Raw genomic sequence first — 20,819 nt, 5'->3', positions numbered from 1 at the left:
AAGAGATTGCACTACAGTACTTGTATTTGGTGAATTGAAAAATATTATTTCTTTTGTTTTATTACAGTGCAAATACTTGTAATCAAAAATATAAAGTGAGCAGTATATGCTTTGTATTCTGTGTTGTAATTGAAATCAATATATTTGAAAAAGAAAACATCCAAAAATATTTAAATAAATGATATTCTAGTATTCACAGTGCAATCACACAATTTTTTTAATTGCTTGACAGCCCTAGTGATTATATGAAAATCCCCACTTCATTTAAAAAAAAGTTTTGAAACCTCATAATTATGAGGAAAAGCTTGAGTGACATGACATGAATAGAATTTAAGGGGTCCATGACCAAAACAAAGCACACCTAACCCCTCTCCCCCCCCCCCACAATCTCATGATTTTTAAGCTAATCACATGATAGTTTGGTGTCTGACTCAGGAATGCACTACAGTTGTAGCTGTGTTAGTCCCGGGATATTAGCGAGACAATGTGGGTGAGGAAATATCTTTTATTGGACCAATTTCCGACGGTGTCTCCCTCACCACAGAAGTTGGTCCAATAAAAGAGATTACCTCACCCACCTTGTCTTAGGATTTCTGAACGTTTGAGGGTGACAATAATGCAACAGTTACTAGGAGGTTTTCTGCAGTACATTTTCAGAGTAATGAAGAGTCTTCATACTACAGCACTCTACTAATTGACACCTCACTCAACAGTAAAGTTCTTCTACTGCCTTTCCCCTCCCCTGCAACAGTGTTCTCAAAGAGAGCAGGGAAGATTTCCAAAAGTGACTGGTGATTTTGGAGGGCTTAACTTGTGACTTTAAGGACCATGATTTTCAGACAACTCCAAGCACCAATGGCCGAAAATGTGGTCCTGTTAAAATACTGAAAGTTGGGCACCTAAGATTTTTGCCCATCTATCTACAAAAGCAATCAACATAACTGTGGTAGTTCATACTTACATTTTATCAGTAACTACACACCAACCCTTTAGTACTGTACTACTAAATCGTACGAAAATTACCAACTGATATATAGAACTTTTTTTGTAACAAGATAGGCCAGGGTAGATTTTGAAGCAATTTTTAAAACCTGCACATCCTTCACCAGCAGAATGTGAATAATTAATATGAATGGCTACCAAATGCCCCTTGAGTGTAAGGCTAAAATCCTGCAAACGCTTCTGGGCAGAGAAGCGCCTACAGGATATGGACTCATAAATCCCCATTCCCCACACACAGCTGTCCAAATGGGACCTCTTTCTAAATCCCAGGCCTTTTCCTCCAGCACAGACAACTCCTTCCTGCCAAAGCCACCCCATCCCCACCCAGTGTTTTCCCCAGGAATTGAAATTGGGCGGGGGGGGGCGATGAGGGGTGAAATCATGAGGGTGAAGGTGGGCTGTATGGTGCTAGTTGGAGTAGATGGCCTCTGCAGTGTGTATAGGAGAGACTAGGGTTACACTTTTCTCTGAGCAAAGCTTGTGCTCCACTATGTCTTCCAGAGACATTTACAGCTCCATCAAATGCACAGGCAGCCATCTGTTCAGGGTCCCATTGGCAAGTATTTAACTCTTCTAAGATGTGGGTTGTCACAGATGCAGCCAATCTGCCCTCTATAACTGGAACATCTAGAAATGCATTTACTGGCCTACCATGGACATCAAGATAACATACACAATGACTTAATACTTGATGACCATTTGCATTGGTGCATTCATCCGCCATGTATGCACATTTTTTGAATGTGGTGAGAGAGTTCTTCACTTTTTCAACTGTTGAGTCTTTCACTGTTGCACAACGTGCTTCTAGCCAGTCAGCTGAGTTTGTTGCAGAAAGATAGTGAGCATTTGCTGGTCTTGTTCGGAACCAGTGTTCAACTTCAGGATGAACAAGGGACAATGCACTTAACGTTGGCCTCCCGTTTGTAGTGTGCAGTGTCTCTTGCTTAAATAGAAAGTATGTTGCCACGGCCATGTTTGTTCGCATGAACTGTGTTGTGTCTCCAGCATTCTTAACAGCCTCATTAACACTCACCGGTGTTGTCCTTGGTCAGTGGAGGCTCAGCGTTCAGAGGTGCTTTCACATGAGCTCATCTCCCATGCTGGGTGCAAGAAGGCACCTTGCTCGTTCCTCCAGCTGCTCACTGTCTGCTCTGGCCACCGTTCGTTGTGCCACCATTTACTCCATCGCTCTGTTGCCAATGGCCCTGCACTGTCACCTTCTGCTGCCACCTGCCACTGTGACCTCTGGTCTCTTGAGGTTCCACCGGCTCTCAGTGATTTCAGCTGAGCTCTCAGTGGGGGAACCTCGCTGCTAGAGCAGATTGGGCCGTCTCGTCCACAGAAACACTGTCCCACAGCAGGTCTAAGCACTTAGACCCGGTTATCAGTGATTTCAGCTATAGCGGTCACTTAACAAAACAAAGACTATCTATGGATCCTAATCTGCTCTGTCTTTAAACAGTGGAGAGGGGCAGGTCCAATAGTACTTGTGATGCAGGCAGACCATCAAGCAAAACTCCTGTCCCCACCCTCTCTCTCTCTGTCTGGATGCTCTCAATCAGCACAGGCTAAGTACAGTTCTACTGCCCTTTATTCCTACAATAAGAACATTTCATTACACCTCCCCTCCCACCCCCATTCAAGTGATTTGTAACCCAACCCCAGCCAAAATCTATCACTTGGGCAACACAGCGCTGTTTGCTGGATACCTAGGTAGATTAGGTGTGAATGTAAATATAATCTGGTCCTGAAGCCTTCCTCCCCAGCCCCCAGCTCATCACTAGCTGCAGGGAGAGCTCGTTTAGACTTGGCCAACCTAATAATTTCAAATTTATGATTTGTAAGCAAACATCACCAAAATGAATACACTGACATTGTCAAACAGCTGTACAAGGAAGATTAGTTTATGTTTATACCTTTCAAATCTATTATACTTTCAGATACACGTATTTTATCATACACTGTATATGCTTTTAAAGTATGTATTAATGTTTCAATTCAAATTTCCAAACAATCACTAAATTGGCAGCACTGCACCTAACTAGTTCACAAAACTGGGGGGTTGGGAAATCCCTTTCCCCAGCTCTCTCCTTACAGCTCTCAAGTGCCCTGCTGAAGGACAGGCAAGTACCGTACAGCAGTGCAGGCTAACAAGCTTTTTCGTTTTAGCATCTGTTGTTCTCCTCAAAACATTTTGCTTATTAAAGCAAATTGGACTTACCTATGAGAGAGTACTGTTGCAATTTAACTACAGTATTTGCACTCGTGCCTCGCCCTGACGACTCTGTAAAGCTGTTAACCTATGATCACTGTAAACATGCACTACAGAAGTACTATACCAAGAACTTAATGCAACAAAAAAATAAAAAATCCGCAGGTAACAGGAAGGTGTGGAATTCTCTTGCAAATCACTTTCCGTTGCTAATAACCAGACATTTCATCCGAGATCGTAAAACGGAAATCAGTTAACAGAAAAGAGTTAGATAGCTTCGGGTACTCCACTTGCTCCTACAATCCCTGGCAATTTGTGATTTTAGTCATTTTTCTGTTTTACGCCGTTTTTCTCTCCACTCTTGCTGCGTCGAAGTCACACACACAAACAGGAGAAACTGACCAGAGACAGAGGAAACAGCGGAATTGAACTATGTATGAAGGGCTTTACAAATACACAGAGCAAACAAACTCAAGAGAGATTAGAGGGAAAATATTTCTCTTTCAGTCCCAGCAGTCTTGGGTGTTACTTTTAACAACAGCAGAAAGATTTAGACAGAAGTGTGAATTGGAAGTTGGCTGTCCCCTTTAAGTAGAAGTAATTGCGCGCACACCTTTTTGTAGACTTGCATGTCAAAAATCTCAAACTACACATTTCAGCAGACGAGTTACTTTGCGTGTGTCCGTGCAAAAGAGCCGCACTGATAAACTGACTTCATTTGCTTCCAAAGCAAAACGGGGGGGAAAGAAACCCAATCGTATTCTACTCCCTTACCGTCTTCAGCTGAGAGCTCCAGGTGCAATAGTCTCAATCAAAAAGCATTTCAGTTTTTAAGTGCATTGGTGGAATGAAGAGCACGCTCTTCAGAGCGCCACAAGCCCCCAAATTGTAATTAAAAAGCCCCTCGGGATTTTTGCATAGTTCAACGGCCATACGATGAATTGCAACGCCTGTAACTCTTGGCAGTATAGTCTCTACAGAAGCTAACAGGGAAAATGAAATTCTACGCATAGTTTTTTTTTAAAAAGTCACAGTTAAAAGACCGGCAGAAGAATAGGTTATTCTACCTTGGTTTTGGCTAAAATAAAGCCAGCCCTTTTTCGTTAGTCATCGCAAATGGTCACTTCCAACACGTAAACCTTTTATTTAAGAGAGAACGTTTAGGGCTTTTCTGCTCTCAGCTAGAACTCCACACATGCCAATTTCACATAGACGCCTCATCCCGGGCACTCGTGCACACACATTCAATAGGAAAGCATGAACAGTACACGCTGGAATTGGGACAGGCACTTACTTTTCATCCACATGAAGGCTTGGGGAGCACTTGATTGCTAGCCATGTTTTCCAGTGTATATGTCGCACTTTGTAAACCTGCCCAAATCCACCCGAACCAATCTTCTCCCAACTAACAAATTCACTGGAATCGAATGTTTTCAGCAGCCCCATTTCCCAATGGGAACTGCTTTCCTTTTCCATGGTGTCCTCTTATTCCTCCCAGGGTGATTTCTCCAGCCACTTGGGAATTTCTGACAGACTGCTTCCCTCTCTCCCAGTCCCCACTTGTTTGCTGATCTGCCTTTCCCTACCCAGGTGACTAAGGTGTAGTCATTAACCAAACCATTACATCACTTCCTGAGTTCACTTCTTGCCGCTGTGCGATCTATGCAATCTGAGCAGACAACAGTTCCAATCAGACAAGCCATTCCAAATGTGGGTGTAGATCGGAGTTTTTACGGGACAAAGGTTGTAAAACTGTGCTGGGAAAAGTGAATTCACAGCTATCGTTTTGTATTTGCTTTATCCGTCTTATTCGCAGGCGGACATCCCTACATTTCCCTGGAGCACTATGCAGCATTTTTTTCATTGCATCCCTAAAAATAAAATACTGAATATTCACCTCATTCCTAACTCATCAGCATAGTTACAAGGGCAATTTATAACTGTTATATTATTACCCCCCTCACTTAATGGAAAACTGCACGCAGTATGCATGTGTGCCATCATCTGAAATAGAAAAGGAGGACTTGTGGCACCTTAGAGACTAACAAATTTATTTGAGCATAAGCTTTCCTGAGCTACAGCTCACTTCATCGGATGCATGCAGTGGAAAATACAGTGGGGAGATTTTATATACACAGAGAACATGAAACAATGGGTGTTACCATATACACTGTAACAAGATGCTCAAATAAATTGGTTAGTCTCTAAGATGCCACAAGTCCTCCTTTTCTTTTTGCAGATACAGACTAACAGGGCTGCTACTCTGAAACCAACAGAGTAACTTAAATATGAAAAATGTAACTTCTTTCTCCTTAGATTTCAAAACTCCCTATCCCCCAATAGCAAGATCAGTTAAAAAGAAGGTTCTGATCCTTCAGAGTCTTACATATTTGCTTAACTTTATGCACTTGAGTAATCCCATTGATTTAAATAGGATTACTCATGTTTAAAGGTAAGCAGCTGTGTTAGTCTTTGCAGCATCAGGGCCAGGTATATTAAACAAAACAGATTTCCTTGCCTAAATTGCACATCTTACGCTATTAAAACTTAATAAAACTAGTTTAATATTCACTCTTTATGCTGCATGTTTCAATGAAAATGTACTAGTCAATTTTGTGGGGTTTTTTGATAGCCATGTTCTAGAAAATTTCACTTACCAGGACTCAGGCACTAGTACAATGCTGAAGTGTTTGATTTGCAGATATTGCAAGGAATAGATTTTCTCCCTACAGATTTTATGGCCAGAAAGGACCATTGGGGTCATCTAGTCTGACCTACTGCATAACACACTCACTGTTGCCAACTTTAGTGATGTTATTGGAAATCACACAATATTTGCTGTTTATCTTATCTTAAAGCCACAGCTCCTGTCCTCAGATGGTTACATGAGAACCTCAGGCTTCATTTTTTAAAATAAGTTAGTTTGTAAATCTCCTGGTCCTGGAGAAATGTTTGTAAATGTGACCCCTAAACACTCAAAAACCAGAAGGAAATAAAAAGAACCCAATATTTTTAAATCCCCTTATTTTTAAGTCTCTCATTATTTGGGGAGTCTGACACATTATTTTTTAATCATTCAGGTTGGTAGTATGGTAACAGAGGCCATACAATGTCACCCAGGAAATTTTGTTCAGCCCTGATTCTGCAAAGCTCTCCGTGAGGTATCCATCCATGAACAATAATTTGTTGGATTAGGTGTTTTAACATTGTTCAGCCTGATAGATTTTTTAATCTTATTTAACTGGTCTTAGGTTTCATTAAAGCTTATTTTTGCAAAGTGTCAATTTTGGCCAAATTTGACCTGCCAATGTCAGGTGAGAATGTTTAATGTTTTAAACCTCTTATTGCCAAGTACAATTTAGCCAAATTATATTGTAGATACTCTACCATTCATAAGATAGCTCATCTATCACTTACCAAAACAAAACAGTGGTCGTTGGTATGTCTGCGTATACATTTCCTATGATGAAGTCATTTTAATAAAATTGTGGGTTTGGTTCAGCTGAGTTCTGACAAAAATAAATGTAGACACACACAAAAATATAATGTTTTAATCATAATGGGACCAATCCTGAAGTTGTTGCTCATAACCTGATCCTGAAAAGACTCTGAGCAGCACCATTGACTTCAACAGGCATAAAGTTAAGCCCTTTTCTGATATTAATTGACATCAATGGAAGTTTTGCCTGAGTAGTAAAACTGGGAACCAGACAGTAGCTGTCTCCTCGGAGTGTGGTCAAGGGAGTGGGGTGCTAGGTGCCCCAACAGCCCCCATGGTGGAGCCAATCACTCAGGCCAGGTCTACACCACAAACTTACACCAGTATAACTATGTCACTCGGGGTACGACAAATCCACCTCCCTGAGTGACAGTTATACCAACCTAACCCGCTGTGTAGACAGTGCTATGGCAACAGGAGAAGCTCTCCCGTCAGCATACGAGCATCTTCACTAAAGTGCTACCATGATACAAAGGCAGCCTTTTAAATGTAGAACTGCCCTCAGTCAGTCTCTGGGCTTTCCTGAGGGCAGAGACAGCTCAGCTCCTTGTCTCTTTCTCATGACCATGTCACAAGGGGTAGGAGGCAGGGCCGTGCTCCATCAAGCCAGGGAGAATATGATACACCCCCTGAGGAGTATAGCAGAGGGCGGGTTTTCATTGCTTGCTTAGTCACTGGAGACAAAGGTCTAGATCCTCAAAGGGACTTAGGTGGTGTTGCAACACTGCGTGGGAGGACAAGGTAGGAGCCTCCCGTATAACCTTTAGCACCATAGTTGGTGTATTCACTGAGGATGCAGGAGATCCTGGTTGAGTCTCTTCTGCTGCCTGATAAGGAGAAGGGAATTGAATAAGGATCTCCCACTGTCAGGTGAGTGCCTAACCACTGGACTACCAGAGTGAGTTTTGCTCTGCCTCAGTTAAAGAGCAATGGCTTCAACAAGAGAGGCTGAGACCATGTCTACACTAGCACTTACATCGGCAAAACTTTTATTGCTCAAAGGTGTGAAAAAAATACACCCCTGAGCAACATATGTTTTGCTGGCATAAGCGCTCCTGTGCACAAAGCTATGCTGGCGGGAGACGCTCTCCCACCGACAAAACCATCTCAATGAGTGGCGGTGGCTATATTATGTTGACAGGAGAGCTCTCTCCTGTTGGCATAATGTGGGTACATGAGCGCTCTTACTGCGGCACAGCTGCATCAGTCCAGCTGTGCCACTGTACGCTTGTAAGTGTAGCCATGACCTGAGAGACCCCCCCCCGCCCAGTCAGAGTATCCCATACCTCCGTGATTGGGGCACTCCCCTGAGAAGCAGGGAACCCTGTTCAAATCCTGTCTCACCAGGGGGAATTGAACTGGGGTCCACAGGCACTGACTTTCATTTTTCTGGGTGGGTGCTCCATCTCCACCCCGAAATCCCACCCCAATCTGCCCCTCCCCCCAAGGCCCCACCCTTGTTCCACCTCTGCCTGTCCCCACTCGCCGCCGAACAGCTGATTGGCGGGTGACTGGATGCTGAGCACCCACTGGGGGGTGTCTTGCCTCCTTCCCCCAGCTGTTTTGTGTGGAGCTAGGTATGCTCTGAGCACATCTACTGGATAGAGCCCCACAAGTGAGGTAAGTGGAGGCATACCTATCTTCCCCTGGTTTGATGATTGCAGTGGGGCTTAGGAAGGAGACTGAGCATATGTACTGCTACCTTGGGCAGACTTCCAACTGCCTTAGGCAGAAAAGTAGGTGCCTAGAGAACTGTTATAGCAAAAATTTAGGTGCCAAGGGAGTTTAGACACCTACAGAGTTAGATGACAGCCTAGCAGGAGTTATGTGGATCGCAGTGGTGCTTAAATCTGGGCCTTAAGCACCTAAGTGCCTTTGCAGATCTAGTCCTAGTTCTCTCACTCACATTGTTCAACTCAACACCATCCCAGTGCAGGGCTGTGGCAAAAAACTACCAGTAGGCCCAACTAAAGTCCTCAGAAACTGGCTACCGATTTGGTTATTCTTCAAAATGTCCTGCTTTTTTAACTGTAAATAAAGCAAAGGTCTGTTCAAGTGGCAGCACAGGTTTTACATCGGTGACACACGCACCCCTCTCTCATGGAGGGGGAATCTCCAGTTCCATCACGGATAGTATCTTGACAAGATCTGGCCCTTTGCCAATCAGGTTGCATCTCTACTCAAGCAACACTCTCAGTGAACTCGCTGGGAGTATGGGTGTTTTGCTGGAGGAAGGGCTAATACTGTGGGATTGGACCCAAAGGGATGAAGGAAAAGAAATGAGGCAGTAGCCTTCATCCAAGCAGGGATTATTTGAGATATTGGGGGTGGAGGAAGGCAGTCTGCAACCTTTGTTATAGATTCTCTTCACTGTGGTGCTCTGCACGTGAAAAATATAAAAGGTGTGAAGGTCACATGATGTAGGGCAACAATCAACATGCAAATGTCACCTCAAAGCAAATCTCTGATTTTTAAAGTGAATACCAGACTATTGAGCCTATTGTTCTGGCAGCTAGTGTTTGAACTATTTAATCTGGCAAATTAAATATCAAACAGAAAGTGTGTGCTAAATCTATTAATTAGGGATAGCAGCCCAGTAGTCACCTGAATGAAGCCCTCTTTCCATTTTGTCTTTGCAAAGACCTGTGTTTAAAAGGCAACTATTTAAGGTATTTTAAAAAACAGCCTTGAAATGATTCAGGAACATCATGTTTGGGATTTAAGGGCTTGTCTATACACAGAGTAGTTCTTGAATGACCATTCTTGATTAACTCCATGTGTGGATACGCTCATTCTGAAATGACAGTGCCTCATTTCCGTGGCAGGACCCTAATATTGAACCCAGGCCCACAAAATGGCATCCGTAGCCTCCACATCAGAGCAGGAACACTTCGCCACTCCCCTTGACCAGCGGCATTAATGCTAAAGGTCTACAGCACCACAGCAGCCAAGCCCCTGATTGGCTGGACAGAAAGCTTTACCAGTGGATACCTGGATTATACAAAGTCCCAACAGGAAGAGGAAGTTGTCTGAGCAACAGGCCATTGCTGCCCAGACCACCTTGTTGACCTGCTGTCTCGCCTGACCGTGCCTTGCCAGCTTGACTGACCTTGCCTCCCTATCTTACAGCCTGGCCACTGACTCCTGTGAGAATTCCAACCATTGCCCCAGACTGCCTTTAATACTAATTGATTTCCCAGTTTCCAGACCACGTGCACACCACATGACCATGGCTTCAGATTGACTCTAGCCTGCTTTGGCCAGTAGGCATTACATCCTATTACAGTCACAGCACCTAGAGAAAGAAGTTGGATAAAAACAAATACTTTTGCTGGACACTTGCAACATAACAATATTAATTACTTAGAATTCAGAACAACATCTGAGAACCCTAAAACAGAGAGAGAGAAAAAACAGCCTGTTCTCCAATGCAGGGAAACATCAGTCACCATGCTTTAAACTCTCTTTCTAGACTGCATGCTGGGCAAACTTTGCTACAAAGCCTCTAACCTGCAAATAGGACCCAGAAACCCCTCCCCTCTTAACCCGATAGCTTGCAATTCTAACCATCCTCAATACTCCACAGTTCCTGCTTGTCTTAATAGTTGGGTTAGTCCTGCTTGGATTAAGAGTTAATCAGAAACAACTTCATGTGTAGACAAGCTGTCATCCAGTCTATGTAACCACCTTATCTTATTAAGATTACTCTTGCCCTCCCTCCTATTGTTTGTGGTGCTAACTTGTTGCTTCTTGTCTTGAATTGGACCACAGTCATGGAATCAGATCAGTGCAGGTAGACGTTTGTGCCCTCATAGAGCCCCAGTGAAGTCAGAGCAATTTGCAGAATCAGGGCCTTAGACTGTACACTCTTTGTGGCAGGATGTACAGCGCCTAGTACAATGGGGCCTGTGGGCCCTACGCCAATAAATAATAATAAAGTAAAATATAAACATTTGCCTCACTGGAATAATTGGATGTTAGAACTAAGCTAGTTATGATATTTTAACAAAAATATGAGTTAACTGGGGAAAAAAATCCATCCAGATGTACTTAACTGAGAGCTAAAGAATGGCATACTGAAGTAGTGAAAGATCAAGGCCTAAAAAAGCAGCCACGTGAAATCAGGTCCTGTCCATTCAGGGATCAGGTGCCTGCCAGCTCCAATCATGTTTAAACAGGAGTGTTGCTAACCAGGTTCCATCACCATTTGTCTGATCAAAGTATAAAAGTCTTTATCCGCAAAGAGCCATGTTATAAAATCATGCCATTAGAACCCACTGCGCATGACTCTGAACCCAGTGCAACCAACGCCCTAGAAAACCACACACACAAGCGATTATTGTGCACCAAAGCTGCTTTATTGTTAGTCGACAGCTCTCTAAGACCATGATCCTGCACAAGCACCTGCTTAACTTTATGGTGTGACATTTACAGCAATTTCCTGAAATATCTTACTGCATTAAGTTTGTGGGCCAGAGATTATATGTAAATCCATGGGGGAGGGTGATCGCAGGGTGATTTTGGGGGAGGGTGATTTGCCTATTCACTGGGGAGTGACTAGGCAAATTCACTCAGGTTGTAACACCACTAGAGAGGTACCACCACCTGGAGAGGTTCATGTATATTGGTTTAAAGTGGCTTCTCAAGGTACCAACACACAAAGAAAGGACTTTTGGATAAAGAGTTTAAATTGACTCAGGACCTTCTTTCTGATCCAGCAAATGGAAAGGACCTTCTGTCCAAGGCAGAGCCCGAATCCTTAGTGAAGGGTTGGAAGGACGAACACTTGCCAGAACCTGAGGTTGGAGTGAGGGGGTAGTCTCTTTAGCACGTGTGTAGGTTCTTGTACTGTTTTAAATGTTTTCTTTGTAATGCTTTTACCTTAAAAATAAGCGTGCTTGCTTAGAAAGGCCTATGTGATAACTTATAACCGCTGGCAATTACAGCAGTTCATAGCCTTCAAAGAGAGAGCAAAGCACAGACACTGGCCTGTTTAAGCAGTCTGGCTTGCTGGGGGACTGCCAGCATAGGCAGGAAACTGTGCAGTCTGGAAATACCCCAGTCAAGAAGGAGAAAGATGCAGGTCTCCGTCCCCGGAGAGGCGATGCCAGAGGAGCCAGAAACCTAGAGTGGGTGCCCTTGATGGACCACAGAGGTTAATAGAGGTGCAGTTGCTCTGAACTGTGACATACGCAGTGTGACAGCCTCAGAGTGTGTAAAGTTAAGCACGTGCAGGACTGGAGCCTAGAGCTCCAAGTTTTGTACACCCTGTTTAATCAAGATTCATACTCCATAACATTACTAGTAAGCAATTATATTATAATTAGCAAGGAAAATTCCTCCACCTTACTCTTTACAACACATTCATATTGCAATGTGTCCAAAAATAAAGTGATTTAACACTGTTCTTCTGCCTCAACTGACTTATTCCCATATTGGCTTTATCTTGAACATCATGATGGGTGAGTTAGTTGTACAATATCATTTCTTCCTAAATAAAAGCCACAGTAGGCAGCTTCATCCTGGTTTTTGGGTGGTGTACAGATGATGGTATGTGCCAGGTAAGGTTTCAAATAAGAGCACAGAGATTCTATTTTTTGCCACCTAAAAGGGAGCATTTTAGTCTTTTGGGCAATTTCATATGTACAATGTAAATATTTGCATGTCTTCAAGGAGAATGATATCGTTTAACAAACACTTCACGTGGCATTTTGCTGATAAAGGTACTCTTTCCTAACGCCTAGGTAATGCACAGGAACTCTTTGGCCTTAGAGCACTGGAATTTTCCAGGATGCCAAACAAGTGAATTCTTGAGGGGGTGGGGAGAGAGGGAAAGGTATGTTCACTATCTCTAAAGTGACAGTCGAACTACCTCACTGCAGTCTGGCCATGGTTCTAGAGCTCCGAAAGCCACCATTTATGCTATCCAACAAGCTACTACCTCCAAATTGTCCCTTTTTGGCAATGACCCTGGGAGATAGGACAAGAGTTCCACATGGGTATGGATCTCCTAAGTAACCTGTTGAAATTTCCACTCACTGAGAGCCCTAGCTCCTTACAGCAGCCTGATAATGAACAGATGCATTTGAAATCAAAGGTGCAAGAAAAGCCTGGGAACTTGATTTGGGCACTTTCTGCCATTTAATAATTTTCTACATAAGCTTTTCTTCAAAAGAAAAGAAGTTAATGAATCTCTAACAACATTCCAGGAATGTCACTCTGAAGCCTAAAATGCCAGCCGAGTCAGTGCGAAGTGATGGAAACAGCTCCAAGCAGGGTTGAGCGCTCTGTGTTCAGCACATCACCAGGTTGATTCATCACTGTGTTTCACTGTCCGTTAACATCCAGTTTTTAAGTTCTCAGCCATTTTCACTTTATGAATTACACCTGTGCAGTGTACAGCTACAGTAAGGCAGGTATCTGTGCCATGCCAACACTCCTAGACCATTGTGATATCAGACATAACTCAGCCAATCGCCACCCATGTGCTATGTGGATACTAGTTTCATGGGTTGCATGAGGGAGACTGCAACAAAGTGATTTTCTTGGCCCAACAGCCACAGTTCTTCAGAACCACCCACACAGCAGCAACACACGATAATTCAAAAGACACATAGCCCCTCATTGCAGCACACACCCCATTGTCCACCCACCCACACAAATCCACACAACACAACACAGCCCACGCGCGCACACACACACACACACACTTATGCTAATCCCAAATATCACTCTGAAGCCTACCCTGTCTGTTGAGTCGGGATGAAGCAATGGAAGCAGCTACATACATGGTTGAGCTCTTTGTTTATTTAGAATCCCTCCAGGTTCAATCATCACTGGGATTCACAATTGGTTACCATTCAGCTGTTAAATTCTCAGCCAAGTTACACCTGTGTGACAGCACAAGAGTTACATCAGAAGTGAATTTCGTACTTCTGAGACATGCCCCGCTGACAGCACTGGAGAAAAGAGCTGCCACCCACAGAATAGGCACAGCAGGGGCAGCCGCACCGTAAGGGAGGCTGCCAAGCAGTACCGTGGGCTACCGACACACAGCCATCTCTATCGACTTATTTAAAATTCACTCATGTAGCAAAATGCCAGCTTCTGATAGAGGCCTATAAGTGAGTTGACCAGCCCCTTAGCTCTTACCTCAGAGCCTGGGTGAATAAAAGGGCTCCTGATTATCAGTTCTTAGAGGATGTGACTCTGAGGTTCAGCTTGCAGTTGTGCTGCTCAGAACTGACTCCCTTGAACCATCTCAGAGTCAGCTCCCCACAAAACCGTCTTCAGCTCTCTTATAAACTGCTTGAGGTGCCCTACCCATGCCAGGTGTTTCAAATTGGCTCATTTAGCAAGCCTGCTCCAGGTCTCCTACAGGCAGCTCTCTCACAAGACCCCTTAGATAATGTGTCCTGATTTATTTTAATTGTTCTTTTTCTATACAGAAGTGTATAGAAATAAGTTGACTGATTGTCTGACTACAATGGAGAAATAGTGCAAAGGACTGTGTACAAAATGCTAAGTACCCAAAATAAACAAATTGAAAAAAGAAAGAGAGAAAGCAACTACAACAGGTCCCTGATCTTGCAAGCAATTTTAAATGGGCTTAATTTTTCTAGTGTGATTTAAGTTAAGCACATGTCTATGTGTTTGCAGGACTGGAGCCTAATTTCTTTCAGCTCTAGTGATCTCAAAGATTACTCGTAACTATACAGTATTTTCACACAAGTGTTTTTTTTAAGCTGATGTCCCTGTAATAACTGTAGGTGTCAATTAAAGAAACTTTATTCCTGGGGATGATACATGAGCATGAGTTTGCCAGACTGGCAGCTAGAACTTGATGTACATTTAACTTGCACAAACAGTACTTATTCAGCACAGTATGTTAGCTTTCCCTAACTCTGACAGGACTCATTTATTGTCAGATGGAAAAATGGATTTTGAAAAGTGTCTCCAGTGTGTTTCTCCACCCTCTGGTTTCTCCACCTTCCCCCTCACCCAATATTTGCTGTGGCTATTGTAAGGAAATCTCACTCCTTTACTTGTGTTCCATTGTAACTGACAACATTTCCAAATCATGCCAGAGAACAAGATTTGTACTACACTTCAACCTTTTCTTTCAGGATGATTCTCCTTTAAATATTACTCAATATTCATGGAATAAAACAATCTGAAGTTTCTATGATTTCAGCTCTGTCCTATGCATCGAAGATCTGTGATGTTGTACTGCTATATTGTACTGTAAAACAGAATAGCAGGTATGGAACTATGTGACCTTATAGTCCAAACCAATATATTGTTATAGACAATTTGGTCAAAAGTAGCTACAGATTTTGGGTGCCCAACTTGTGACACCTTGGGCACCCATACATGCAGAGTACTCACATCTCCAAGTTAAGGCCCCAGGCCTGAAAACATGTATGCACATGCTCAGCTTTCCGCATACTTAACAATCTCATTAAGTTAAAGTCAATTAAATATTTTAATTGGACTGCTCACCCTGTGTAAAGAAAAGCAAGTGCATCTATCTTTGCAGGTTCAGGGAGTAAGTTAATGGAAGCTGTCTGTGCTCAGCATCCTGAAACCATGTCCTATATGTTTCAGCTTGAGCACCCAAAAACTGAGGCATAAGATATTAGTAATTGGTTTTGAAAATGTGAGGACCTTTATAGGCATTTTGATTGTGCTTTTCACTGTAATATTTGAACAAATAAAAAACCTGAAAGTAGGGAAATATGTTAGAGGTGGGGAAACTGAGGTACAATTGGGGCAATCCACGAAGGTACTTAGGTGCCTAAGTCCTGTTTTTAGACACCACTGAAATCCACAAAACTCCTGCTTGGTTGCCACCTATCCCTGTAGGCAACTAAATTCACTTGGTGTCTGTGTTTTTCCCTTTGTAAATGTTCACTGCAGCTTCACTCTAGGTCATGTGGGTGGGTCATCCAGATAGACTGTCTCAGGTGAGTTTACACAAAAGCAAGTTCACCTGAGAGAGAGCTGAGCACTGTTCAAATCCCTTCTCCCCCTCAGGAGGAGGGGGAACTTGAACTGTGGGAGGACGCTCCCACATCTTGGGTCAATATTCCATCCCCTAGGGCTATAAGGGAGGTCTGCCTCTCTCCCAGCCATTTTGTTTCAGGCCCCATATGGAACATAAGCTGCTGAAGGCCTATCTTCCCCCAGTTCCCGGCAGCCTGGACTTATGCACCTCTGAGAGGGGCAGAGCTTGGTGCACACCCCTCTCGTCAGCATCTCCCATCAGCTACCTTAAGCAGCTCCCCACTTATTGTGCTGGCTTTGTGCATCGGAGTGTGAGGCCCCTATCCCCATTCCTTGTATAGGGAGCCTAGGCGCCTCATTCAGGCTTTGTGGATCGCTGTGGTGTTTTTGTGATTTTCTAGGCAACTAAAAGTTAGGGTCTGCAATGCTCAGCACTGCAATGCCTGCGTCCCTTCATGGATCCCACCCAGAATGATTTGCTCCAGATCACAGAGGCAGCCTAGGTCAGAGCTAGAACAGAACGCTCCAGGTTTCCATTCCTAGGCCTGACTCAGTGGGCCATTCTTCCTCTTCATTTGCTTAACTTAATCCAGCACAGAAAAGATGGACTCGCCCAATAGTTTGGTTTTCTACTAAAACGACTGTTACAACACTAACAAAAATGAACCAAAAAAAGGGAAAGCTAGTTAAAACATAGTAATGACTGCAAAAGGCATAGTTACACCACTATAAAGACAATGTGAAGAAGGAGTGTGACCTAGAGCGCTGAGAAAGATCAGAATAAAAAAAGGGAATGAACAACCACACTTGGGTCCCCCCCCAAAATCTATTGTCATCACATAATTGATGACCTAGCAACAACTGATGTTTTGTAGTCAGAGGGTAAATGTTTCTATGCTTTAGCATACAAAGAATGCTTTGAAGTTTATTTAATACACCTCAATTTTATGTAATTATATTAAGTATCCCACGTTAAAAGAACAGTAATGTTGCAAAGTCAAGCACTCAAAAGTTAAGGAATGCCAGAAATAGTGCACTGAATGAGGCAGAGCTTCTGTACCAAAATTATAGGTGATCACATAATTAATGACTATCATAATGAATACACACAAGGGGGCTAAATTAAGGTTGCACAAGCAACCCTAATTCTGGCATTTCCTAACTTTCGAGTGCTTGACATTGCCACCTTACATTCTTTTAACTTCAAATGTTATTTCCTAATTTTTTTTTAAAAGCAACAACAAAAATCCATCATGTGAAAACATATTGACCTCTGCATGTGTCATCAGCAGAATATGGAACCTTTAGATCCACACCACAGATTCTACCACTTGAGCTAAAGGAGCAACTAATAGTAGTGTAGTAGTGTGTTGTCATTTTCTACATGGACCAATCACTAGAGAAGGGCTGAGATGCACATTTTATCAGTCGGTTTCATAACCATTTGTTGACAACAGAAGACTGGAGAATTCTGGTTTTGGAGGTGAGTATGCTCTAGTGGTACAGACCCTTCTTACGCCCATTTCTCCACCCCCTCCATCAAGACTGACCCTTTCTTTCTCTCTCCCCTCCAGCCTGTCCCTGTCCCAGCACTCTCCAACCAGCCCCTTTCTGCCTTTTCCCACAACCATCACCCAAGGCTCCTGTCTTGGTTTTCCCTTTCCTGCCTCACTCCACTCTTTCCCCCCACCCCCACAAAAAACCTTTCTTCACCCCTCTGCATTCCACTTAGGCTCCTTTCTCCCGGGCACCAAAAAGCCAGGTATCAAGAGCACAGGAGAGACACTTGTGCCAGTCATCACAATAGCATCTGCAGCCAGAAATAGCAATTTCAGGGAAAGTTCTACTCAGCCCTGCAGCCTTGGGAAGGAGCATGTTCCATCACTCTGTGGGAATGGAGCATACTCAGTACAGATGGAATCTTCTGAGAATTTAGCTACAAAACTCTAACAAGCCTCTACTGAGCATGTGTGAATTGTGATTTTTTTTAGAGGCTTATCATTTGGCCAAATGGGCAGATTTCCATGGGGATGGCAAAACGCACATCCCTGACACCAGGCAGACCCCTCTGCCAATTTTCAAATCCAGGCTTTTCAATTAAACAGTTGTAATAATACAACTATGAAGAAAGCATTGTATTTTCCCTAACTGCATTCTTAGAAAGAGCTGGACTATTTTTGCTGATATTTTCCCAAAAAATCAGGCAAAGGTAGATCTCCAGCATGCAAAATTTCAGTCAGAACTATTAACATTTGGCAAACATATGAACAACTCAAATCAGGACCCTTACAATGGAAAGTGTAAGGAAACCTTAACTGAGTGTCACTACCGGCTGCGCCTACAATAACCATGATCCTCGGAGGAAGGGGGGGCCTATACAAGTGCAAAATATGAATAAAACAAATGAATATTATTAAAATAAATAACTGAAAAGGAAAGTTGCTTCTTTCGTATTAAGAAAAGCTGTGGGGCTCCTCAAGCCCTTGAACACAGATTGCTGCTCTTCTACCATCTCCACTAACTCAGTCTTGCTGCTTTCTGGCAGGGGTAACCAGTCTCATGGTGCAATTTCCTCCTGCTGCAAGGTGAGCAGGAGGGCATCTAATGAGTTTGGTTTGTACTGTTTGTCAGTCAGTACTGCAGCTGTCTTTCCCTTTATCTCCTCAAAGCCAAGGGCACAGTCCTGTGGCACTGACGTCCGTTAAAGCTAAAAGGCCAGATCCTCAGGTAGTATAAATTTCCATAGATGCATCGACTTCAATCGTGCTATGCCAGTTTACACTAACTGATGATCTGGCTCCAGGAGAACAGGATCGGGCCCTAAGTGAATCATGGCCATCTCATACTGATATGTGGGAGTAAAGCAGCAGTTTTTCAGCTGGGATCTCACACAGCACAACACATGATTTTACATTTCTTACAAAGCTTTTTCTCACTAAGAAATAGCTGCTTCAAACATTTATTAAATTATCTTGTTTAGATAGATAGATATGCGCACTGTACAGAACAATGCATAACACCAAACTAATGGCAAGATTTGGGTTATAATCATGAGCATTCAGTACACCTGCACCCTCTACAGGCCCCTCCAGGAAATGGCAGCCTTTTATATCCTCCAATTATACCTAACACAGCTGCGCAACCTGAGGAGAAAACAACTTGAAAGTAAAGGCTAAACAGAAACTAATTACAAACACCAGAGCATTCCTGGTGACTTTACTTGTCAGGGTTTTCGGACTGAATGACTAACACAAAGGGGGTTTTTCGGTTTGGAATCACAACATCGTAGTGAAATTGAAATAAAAGCTTTTTTTTCCACCAAAGAGCTTTTTAAAAAAATACCAGATACACATTTTATATTGTATTTTGTTTTGCATAGTGCAAACAAGCACACACACAGCTGAAAACAAAAACAATAAACCCTGAAATCCATCTTTCCTATCAACTGGATCTGAGGACTGGTGAACATGAGCAGTAAGAATAAGCAGTGTAAACAAAGCCTCTTGATCTGCACAGGAATTCGTATATGAACACATTATAAACCGAGAGAATTACAAATCTGATTTGAAAACAAATTTCACTGTCAGCTTTCTGAAGCCCCAGTCCCGCAAACATGCACATGATTAATTTTACTACCGTGAATAACAGTAAAGCTAAATACATGTATAACTGTTTGCAGGATGCGGGGAGTATGGTGTGATTAATAAAGTAACTAAGGGAGGAAATAAAAGTATGATTTTCAAAGGGATGATTTCCCTTTGAAAAAACTTGTCATTGCATTGTTGCTACTCTTAACAGAATTGTTTTACCTTACAACAGTACATTTAATAGGATCACATTAACTATTAGCAATTCCTGCAGGCTTATAATATACAGTGAATTTGTAGACTACTCCACTACACGCATTCTTCCTATTATTTGTCTCATGCAGAGCCAGCTGTAGCATGGTTTCAGTTGCACCCACGGAAATCAGGCCCAGATTATCCAGTGTGCACTACCAGTGCACTTACACAGGACCCGTCTCAGGTTTGGTCTGGCTGCCTTTCCATCATGATAATGTGGGGAGTGACTTGCCTGTCCCAGCTGGGCCCTGATCCCATTGTTGTTGCTGCTGGCATCACCACACCTGGTCAAGGCAATCCACTGAGCCAATAGCCCAGAGGTAGGAGTGGGGTTTGGGACACCACTCCCACCAACAGCACTGCTGGAGCTCAGGAAAAAGCTGGGCTGAAAGTGGCTCCCAGCCACATACAGGGCAGAGCCCCCCATCCCCATGGGGAGGGCTGTGACCCCCTTGCTCCACAGGGAGGGCAGCAACTCCACAGATTAGACTGGAATTTTAGTATAATGCAACCACTGAACGGGGGGTGGGGTAAGGACTAAATCCTCCTCTCATGTATTGATATTCACTACAGGAACTTTTGATCTGATGTTAAGTCTTTGATCCTGCAACTGACTTTATGCCAGTGGACGCCTGCACCTGCATGGAGTCCCCAGTGATGTCAGTGGAGCTCAGTGCAGGTATGGGGGTCTGCTGCGGGAATCAGTGGCAGGATTGAGGCCTAAGATTTTTCTAGTGGCTCTTGCAGGGGAACTGGTAATGACCTGTTGATTTAGGTTGCCCAACACTTTCCATTTTAAAAGATTCTTTTCTTTCAGAAGCATTAATAGCTCTGTTGTTTGCAGCAGGCCTTTGATAGTCAGCTGGGAGAAATCCCTCAGGCGACAGAAGTGCCTTTTTTTTGCCGAGTGAAATTCCATTCAGATTTAGGTTAGTTGTGAAGTGTTACAATCCCAATTTTCTTTTTCTTACTGGCATTCCACAGACAACTACTGGCAGCCTGCCAAAATCAACCACTATTCTAGACACCCTGGTCCCTGCTGCCACCAAAGCAGCTGCAGCAGCCAACACTATGCTGAGAACATTTGGGGGCTGCCGGAGCAACTGCAGGGGGGAGAGCCAGGCTGGGCTTCCCCCCAGCAATCCCTCCAATCTCACCCCAGCATCCCATTTCCTACTCACCCCACTTCAGGGGGCACATTATGCATCACAAGCTCCCCCAACTCCTGGAGGGTGGGGTGTGAGAGAGACAAGCTGGG

At 43.4% G+C, this 20,819-nt stretch overlaps 1 protein-coding gene across 2 annotated transcripts in view; it reads right to left on the bottom strand.

Annotated features, from left to right (window-relative positions):
- Positions 1 to 13,638, bottom strand: part of RIPK4 (receptor interacting serine/threonine kinase 4) — a 44,911-nt gene extending 31,273 nt beyond the window's left edge. Inside the window, exon 1 of one of the 2 annotated variants that reach the window (XM_084650410.1) lies at positions 13,458 to 13,638. Coding sequence is in view for 1 of the 2 variants with exons in the window: in XM_084650409.1 (XP_084506535.1) it covers positions 4,509 to 4,690 (182 nt within the window). In the remaining variant the exon portion in view is untranslated. Of the gene's footprint in view, positions 1 to 4,508; positions 4,786 to 13,457 lie in introns of those variants that run through there. The other variant, XM_084650409.1, reaches the window with a different exon arrangement.
- Between the last annotated feature and the right edge of the window lie 7,181 nt (positions 13,639 to 20,819).

This window comes from Lepidochelys olivacea (assembly GCF_965140295.1).
Source record: "Lepidochelys olivacea isolate rLepOli2 genome assembly, chromosome: 1".
Taxonomy (NCBI): domain Eukaryota; kingdom Metazoa; phylum Chordata; order Testudines; family Cheloniidae; genus Lepidochelys; species Lepidochelys olivacea.
The sequence above is the reverse complement of the archived record's forward strand: the minus strand, read 5'-3'. Positions and strand labels throughout refer to the sequence as shown.